This window comes from Numida meleagris, chromosome 1 (assembly GCF_002078875.1).
Source record: "Numida meleagris isolate 19003 breed g44 Domestic line chromosome 1, NumMel1.0, whole genome shotgun sequence".
Lineage (NCBI taxonomy): Eukaryota > Metazoa > Chordata > Aves > Galliformes > Numididae > Numida > Numida meleagris.
The window spans coordinates 142863265-142872117 of record NC_034409.1 but is presented as its reverse complement, the minus strand read 5'-3'; the positions used below and the strand labels follow the sequence as shown (position 1 = coordinate 142872117).

General features: G+C 43.3%; 1 protein-coding gene across 1 annotated transcript in view; it reads left to right on the top strand.

Moving 5' to 3' along the window:
• IPO5 (importin 5) overlaps positions 8639-8853 on the top strand; it is a 39441-nt gene continuing 39226 nt past the window's right edge. Inside the window, exon 1 of the mRNA XM_021416373.1 lies at positions 8639-8811. Within this exon, the coding sequence (XP_021272048.1) occupies positions 8716-8811 (96 nt within the window). The 5' untranslated portion in view covers positions 8639-8715. The remainder of the gene's footprint in view (positions 8812-8853) is intronic.

Below are 8853 nucleotides of genomic sequence, written 5' to 3'. Positions count from 1 at the left end.
AAGCTGAGACAGGGGAGATTTAGGTTAGATATTAGGTGGAAGTTTTTCACACAGAGGGTGGTGACGCACTGGAACAGGTTGCCCAAGGAGATTGTGGATGCCCCGTCCCTGGAGGCATTCAAGGCCAGACTGGACGTGGCTCTGGGCAGCCTGGTCTTGTGGTTGGTGACCCTGCACTCAGCAGGGGGTTGAAACTCAATGATCTTTGAGGTCCTTTTCAACCCAGGCCATTCTATGATTCTATGATTTTTTCCCAAATAGCAGGCTTGATCCAGCATTATTTTGCTCAAATTTCAATATCACCTTTTCAGTGTGACTGAAATGACAAATATTGTGCCCTTTGATATAAAATAAAAGATTACGGATTCCAAACAAATAAATTCCATGAAAGAGAAAAGAATACAGATATGTATACTATAGATAGCATACACAAGATTGATTAAAAAGAGGTAGAGAAATGCAATGTTAGAAGCTAAAAGAGACAAGAAAAATAAAGTAATTTCTAGACTTCTAAGATAAGTTTAGTATTGAGGGCAATTAGAACTAAATTAAATCTGAACTAGATTAGACTGAAACTCTTTGGAGCTCAGTATGTCTTGCAGACTGTTCTCAGTCTCCATTTCTATTTAAAAAAAATCAAATATTTTAATTAAATAATTTGACCTTCATTCTTCTTTGGGAGTAACTTTTAGTTTCTAAGGGATAATGAAAAGTAAGTGAGTGGAACCAATGCCACCTCATACTCTGTGTCTAAGAGACCCAAGAGCCACCAGCAAGAATGGAGTGCCATAGGCAGAAGATGACAGCATTATATGACATGTCATAACTAAATATCTTCTAAGCAAAAAGGTAATTAAAGCATGATACAAGCATGGTGGCACACCTACCAGTTTTTTAATTTTATCACAGTCTATATACCAGCATTTTCCGTCTTCATTTCAACCACATTGGTTAATTTCATACAGAACAGTTACGTTTTTCCAAGAATGTGACTAAAGGACATTTTGCTTTGACCTCAACAAATTCTTACCAGTTTTCCTTTGAGACATGCCTGTTTGGAAGGGCTTGAAATTTCAGCTGGGGAAATTTTTAATGCAATTACATGGCATAAACTGGCTCTGGAAAAAAAAAAAAAAAGTTTAGCTTCCAAAATATTGGTCAACCTTAAAAAAAAAGTCACAGTACGAATGCTGACTAAAGACTAGTTACAACTTTTATAAGAAAATGTCCTGAAAGTGCTGATAAGAGTGATAATCCTGTAGCGCTCTGCTGGGCAGGATTTTTGCTCTGCAATAGTACGCCTGAGCTGGCTTTGGCCAGGCAGCTGGAACTAATCCCTAGTACCTGGAGTACACAGAGATACTCACTCACTGGAAAACCAAGTCAAAGACAAGGCCATACCTTTACTATATTCTGTCTGAATGTCACAGAACATATATTTTTGCTTATTTTTCATAATAGTTTAGCAAATGAATCAAGTTCTTAAAGTCAGGCACTCAGGATTCTGAAAATACTGAAATTAAGGTTCCCTGTGCAAACAAATTTCAGATTTTTTATCAACATTGTAGCACAGTTACCTGCATGCATGGCCTCATATGACCAAGGAAGTTCAAGGAAGATCTAAAGCTCAACAGTGTAATTCATGCTTGTCATATATACTATGGTAATTACTGATTCTCTCTCTTAGTTTTTCCTCTTAACTACTCTTAACAAATTGTAGGCTAGAGTCTTTACTGTGATAAGCACATTCAATTTTCATCAGAGGGAATGGAAGTGCCATACACACAACTTGTAATTCATGCTTACATTCACTACTTTCCTCTGATCACAGGAGGTGATGCTTCTACAGCAATGATCATCTCTCCACTCAGCTCCTGCTGCAGCAACCCAAAATCACACTGCTATTTTCGCTACTCCATCACTTCACAGAATCATACCTAATTTTCTACCTGTATTGCATGCATACATCCTTCCACCTGCCTGCCAAAGATTCTGGCCAACTCATTGAATCTCCCTTCTTTCTTTTTTTCTACTGAGTTACTTAGTGCTTTTTTTACAGTGACTCACGCTTTCATGTTTTTCTTAATCTTTCACAAATGTTGGCAGTTTAAATTTTCAATTAATTAATTAATGTCTTCTTTAATCTAAAGATCTGAAAGTGCTGAAACAGCAGCAGATGTTGAAACAGGCTAGCAGCAGATCAACTCCAGAAAGTTCTGACAAACGCAATATTTTACACACACACAGAAAAAAGCAAGAGATTTACAATACAAAGCATAGAACAAATGAAATTTAACATTCAAGGCATGCTCGGGGCATGTAAATCTTAGTAATTTGGAAAGGCACTGTGTGTAATTATGTGCTTACAGAATATGCTTCCTTCCAATAGATTTCCCAATTATAAGTCAACTAATATGCCAAACCAATTAATGTTCTGCCTAATGCACAAACAATTACAAAATTGAGTTCTCCAGAGAGGTCTGTTTTTCTATCAATATAGCAAAAAGGGTTGCATTTTTACTGTTTAGCAATCTCTTTTCTCCCACACATAGAGGAGCTGGAAGAAGTCGTACAGCACTGAATCAGAATCAGCCAAATCTTCAGTTCTGGCAAATCAGTGTAAATGCGGTAGTGATGTTTTTTCACAATGATTTTTGTGATTTTTCAAGGCTTCTGAATAATGCCTGATAAAATGCCACACATAAAGCACAGCTGTGAAGTAAGTCTTGGTACAGCGCAGAGCTTTTCTGTAGGAAAAAGAAATTTTTGGCAGGAGCTAAGCAGGTACTCCACAATACCTTGCTCATTATCTCAGAAGGAAAATCTCTCTTTTCATTCTGCTTACTTATGAAATACACTATACAGTATAAAGGATAGTGGGTAACTAACAGAAATGTATGAAAATGGTTGTGGATCATAGAGCCTGGCAAGACACTTTAAGCGCAAAGGGTTGCCAAGTAAATAAGAACGTAATGAGACCTGCCAACATTCACTCATTCAAAACTACATTCTTTCATACTGAATTAATTTTAAGATTGTCAAGCTTTGCCCTGAAGGGAAAAAGGGCACTTACTGTGGATATTATGAGACATTGACAAAAATCTCACTGCTATTCATTCCCTGAGGAGCCTGAATTTGTGATTGAGGAAACTGTGTTTCATCTAATAGCCCACACAACGGCAATGTACTCATGTTGGAGTAACTCTCTTCATGATCATTTCTTAAGAGTAATGCTCCCTTTCCATGTCAGGAAAAGCATCATCCACAGACCTGCATGTGAAGCACTGGCACATGGCTCTAGTAGTCCAGGCTAACACAGGGAGGGTCAGAAAGCTAATTTACGCTGCTCAAAGCCTCCATGAAAAGGCTCTGTGCAGACCAACTTGTTAGACTGACACTTTTGACAAACAGCCCTAATAAAAGCAACAATACCACTGAATTCATCTAAAAATCTTCATTATAATGACTGGACTACAGAATACCAAATTTAATTATAAGTCAGGAATTCTACGATTAACCAATTTTTTGCTTGTTTTTGGTGAAAGCTGATCCCCTGTGTTTTAGTGTCTCAGAGAGTAGTTATGTCTCTCCTTACTGCTCCTTGCCATTATAAGCTAATATTGAATTATAATTTAATATTCTCTCCTTTTATTCCAGTTCAAACATCATGGGTTAGTTTTGCATTTTTCCCCACCTCACTATTGTTAATGCATCAAATCATATGGTCCTATGAACGTTCGGTTCATAAGTGCTGGAAAGGTGTCTCCTAAATTGATAAAATCAGATGGTCTTGCATTGATCTCAAAGGACTATGTTTTTGATTGATGCAAACATATTTTTTTCCTGTGGGATTTGCAAGTTCAGCAGGTTAGCAGCACTTGGTACTGCTCAAGCTGTTCAGTAAAATATCCATCTTGCCTGATGATAAGACAAGAATGGCCTCAGTGTGAGATTTTATGAAATCCACTCAAAAAAAAAAAAAAAAAAGTCTTTCACTTCTTCCATTCTATTGTTCTTCAGTAAAATGGTCAGTGGGTAAACCCCTGTTTGAGTAGTCACTTATCTCCACAGGTTATTCCAGTCGAGTACACTTCATTCTGTACACTCTGGTGGTCTTTGGTAAGGTTAGCATGTACTGCTTTATCAGTTGCATACAGTCTACCAGAAAATGACACCTGATACTCACTGAAATCTCTACGAATTCTGCTCTCTGATTGGAGCAAAAGTCTCTCAGTCAGATGTCTTTTGAGGGATATTTGATTTTCAGCAAGTAAATCTGGCAGAGGAGAAGTCTGAGTAGCCAGCTCTACATAATGTTCAATTCTTCTTGATAAATACAACAGCATTTTAAATCTTTAATGTATAGGATCTGCCATATAACTTGCTTATGAAGTCTCTCTGTCTTGTCATTATGCTTATTAACCATCCCAATGACTCCTGAAAGTTCCCACCCAAGAATTCTGGATCTCATTACACGCTGATGGCACTCCTCCAGACTCCCAACACCCTCGTCACCTGGTCCTCCTATCAGCTCTCCTCTAGGCGTGGTTATATCATCTTCATCAAGCCCAGTTGCACATTTCCAACACAGCAAATCAGCAGAAGCCATGTGTCAGGGCTTTTTGGAGTATCTTGTAAGAGTTAAAGAATATAATATAAATATATATTAAAATATTTTCTATAAATACAATATAAAGAGTCGAAATAATATAATCTCTGTCATCACATGCTTTACATGGTCCATAACTCCTACCAAAAAAAAAAAAAATCACAATAAGGGATGAGAGAAGTTTTCTCACAGAAACATTGCCAGTGCCAGTTTAGCACCCGCAACAGCAAGAGCAGTACACCCAGTGCCCAAAGCCAAGTCTATTACTGAACAGGAACTCCTCCCATCCCCATGCTGTGAGCTCTGAGTACAAGAAATAGATGAATGAAGGGTGTGTGAATCCTGTCGTCTCGTTACAGACAGGCTTGTAGTTCCTTACCTTACCCTGTGTTTTGGCCAGCACAACAATCAGATGTTGCGTCCTCTTAACGGACAGCTTGCTCTGTGCCAAGATAGCCTCAGCCAGCTCCCACTGGAACATAGCTTGCTACTGATGTCAGCTCACTCTGTTTGACTTTTGCTGAAAATCTGCCTTCACCAACTTTTCAACCTCTTCCTGGGCCTCTCAGGATATCAAGGCTGTATTTTTTTTTTTGTGATTCATGGTCCATATGGACCATCAGCAGGCACTTCACATGTATAGTAGATCTGATATAGATGATGAACATGTTAAGGATTCTAGACATAGTTGGCCTGTTACTACTGTACCTAGTAACTAGGTTTGGATTTAGTTTGCTTCATCTTCCTTTCAGGCATGTATCTATTTCCCCGCAATCTCATTCTTTGCTTCTGAAAATTACAATATACCAAACACTTGTCAAACGCTTCACATATAAATCAGCAGCAGAAAATGTTTTGCAACAGCCAGACACCTTTCCTTATATTGTCTGTTATCCCACATCTCCTATTACTCTGGCATAAACCTTATAGCATTCCTCAGGTATAATAAAACCATTGTCTCCCAGCTCTCCCTCTCTTTATAATCCATTTGTTAGCAGAGATGTGAAGTTTAACAGACAACTCCATAAAGTTATTGCTTTTTGAAGATGTGAATTTCCAATTTCTTCATCTGCCTGCAGAGTTTTAAAACACCAGTGGAGTTTCTTTGGATAAGCTACGTACTTCTTCAAACTGGTCTGTTACAAGAGGTCAGCGCACTCTGATTTCTGCTATTTAATGAACATCCTCCTTTCTTCCAAAACATTACATACTTTTCAGTAGTTGTGCTGTCTTTTTCCTTAGTTTAATTGAGACAGACTGCAGAAGCTGGGCAACGTCCAACAGCACTAACGCTGCTGTGTTTTGAGGCTGCATCTGTTTGAGCTCTTCTCAAGTATGATTTCAAACCATCTTTGGAGCTGATACCTGCTTCGTTAGCACAGTTTCTGGCTGCTCCTTGCACTTCAGCTTTGAACTTGCCCCAAGTGAGAAGGAGCATCTGACTTGGCAGACTCTCTGATTACACTGCACTACTGACATTTCTAACTAACTCCTTGAGATGCTTTCCAATACCTTAGCTACTTTCTACTCATGTGAAGTTTTTAATCAGCTATCACCAAACTCTAATAGTATTTTCAGCTGAACAGCAAGGATCTGCTGGGTTCTTCTCAGCTTATTCTCAACTTGGTGGTGATTTCCCCTCCTACGTTTTGGATACTAGAGAGAAATGTATTCAAATGCATTCCAAGAGCATTGTTCTACCTGACTTCATTGATTTATCATACACACATGTAGAGAGGCCCCCTTCCTCGGCTTTCTCTTACAAATTGCATTGAGTTGCTCCTCCCTTCTAAGAGAGCTCAGACTGACTGACTTTCAGCACTGGCCCACCAAAGATGATTTGGCAACTGTGTTTTGCACACTTGTTTCTCAAAAACGATCAGACAATTTCTATGTAACAACCCACTCCCCATATCTGCAGATGGAAAAACAGAACCGACAAGAAAAGAAAATAAAACTTACTGTGCATTTTACATTCATTCCCTAATCCCTATCCAATGCTGCATTCTTTAGCTAGCAAATCTACCGCAGATTTATGGTAAAATTATGATAGAGACAAGTTAAGATGAAAGCAGATATCTTCATTTGTTTACATTCAGAAAGCTGACAGCAATGTACTTAGAAGCTTAAGAAAAATACAAGTGATAGAAAGGCTGGAGAGCCATGCTTGTCAAATCTAACAGGCTCTTCAGGACATGACACCCATAAGCACCTAATCACATATAGCTAGGGTCTGAGGAGGTTTGCAGAAGAGCACTTCATAGCAGAATGCATGCTTGCTTTTCTAATTCATCTTCACTTTGAGTCCGTCTGAGCTTTCAGTCAGCCTATTCTCCAGCTCTGCCCACAATTCTTCCTTAATTATGTCATGAAGAATTTCCTATCTCTTTCCCAGCAGACTGTGGGCTGCTCCCTGCTGCTCTGAAAGCTCACATCCCTGGGCACAGCCCAGCTGTACTGCCTACCCAGCTGGTACTGGACCCGGCCAGTGGCTGCCCAGCCATTCAGCCAGGCTCCAACCAGCTCACCAGGCCCCACGCAGTTTGCCAGCATGCTACCAAGCAGAAAGTCCATTGCCAGCGAGCTGGGCAACAGTCAGCACCAGCAGAGATGCACATCATGAACCACACAGCCCAAGCGAACACGGGGCTTACTAACTGTGCTTTATTCAGCCACATTCCAGGGCTTCATCCAAAGAGGAGTAGCCAGCAGGGCGAGGGAGGCTGGAACCCCTCTCCTAGAAAGATGGGCTGAGGGAGCTGGGCTTGTTCTGCCTGAATTTTTGAAGGTTCTGGGAAGACCTTATCACAGTACTTGAAGGGAGTTCATAAGCAGGAGGTAAGTCAGCTTTTTACGTGGGTAGATAGTGATAGGACAAGGGGGAATAGTTTTAAACTAAATGAGGGGACATTTAGATTAGATGTTAGGGGGAAAATTTGTAACTCAGAGGGCAGTGAGGCACTGGCACAGGCTGCCCAGAGAAGCTGCAGATGCCCTATTCCTGGAGGCTCTCAAGGCCAGGTTGGATGGGCCCTGGGCAGCCTGAGCTGGTGCATGGCAACCCACTGGGGCAACTGGAACTGGATGATCGAGATCCCTTCCAACCCAAGCCATTCTGTGATCCCCGGGATTCAGGAACGCAGCCTACTGTTGACTGTTGTTTGAGATCAGCTGTAACTTTGGCCTAATCGTCAGAATATTGGCAAACACATGGGAGTATCTGAGAGGGACCCAAATAAACATATGTATACGGAGCAGGCTAACGGGTTGGACGTGGCATCTTTATGCCTCAGACCTGCACACATTCAGGTGATGACCATTAACGTGCACACATTCTACCTGCAGCCCAGACCCGAGGGAATAAAAATTTCTTCAAGCGCTTCAAGCACGTGATTTATTCCATAATTTCAGAGCGGCAGCTTTATTCAAATCACCTCCTCATCACTCCAGCCGGTGGCTCAGATCGGCCTCACTCCTGCTATGACGGCACCCCGGGCAGAGGTGAGCTCCGAGGCCCACCCGCCCAAGTCCATTGAGGCCCGGGCTCCCGCCACCTCCCCGCGCCCAGCAGACGGGGGCGGGGTCACGTGACGTCACGGAGCAAGCTAGGAGACGCCTCGCGATCTCCCGCGCTTTCCCAACCCCCCCGGCCCCCTCCGGCACGGCCCCTCCCTGCCCGCACCGCCCGACCTCGCCTCTGACCAATCCTGCCGAGACCGTCAGAACCGCCCGCCAATCAGAACTCCGCTCGGGGCGCTTTCCCGCCTCTGCCTCCCGCCCCCGGCCCGAAGACGCAGCAATTAAGGACGAGGAGACACGCCCCTACTCTGGGACGTCGTCCGGGCGCTCTTCCCCCGCCGCCCGAGTCACGGCTAGGACGTCATAGAAGAGTAAGCCAATGGGAGGCGAGGCCCCGCGCGTTTCAGCCAATGGGAGAGCGAGAGAGCGCGGCCGGCCCCGAGGGAGAGCCGGGAGAAAGCGCGGCGGCGGCTCCTCCTTCTCCCTTTCCCCGGCTGGGCTGGCAGCGCGGCCGGCTTCCCCCGCCCCTCCCCGCCCGCCTCCCTGTCCCCGCCCGCCCGGCCTCCCTCTCTTTCCCTTTCGCAGCAATGGCGGCGACGGCGGCAGAGCAGGAGCAGCAGCAGTTCTACCTCCTGCTGGGCAACCTGCTCAGCCCGGACAATGCGGTCCGCAAGCAGGCCGAGGTAACGGCGCCGCCCCGCCCCGCCGCCGGGCGCCGCGCCGGC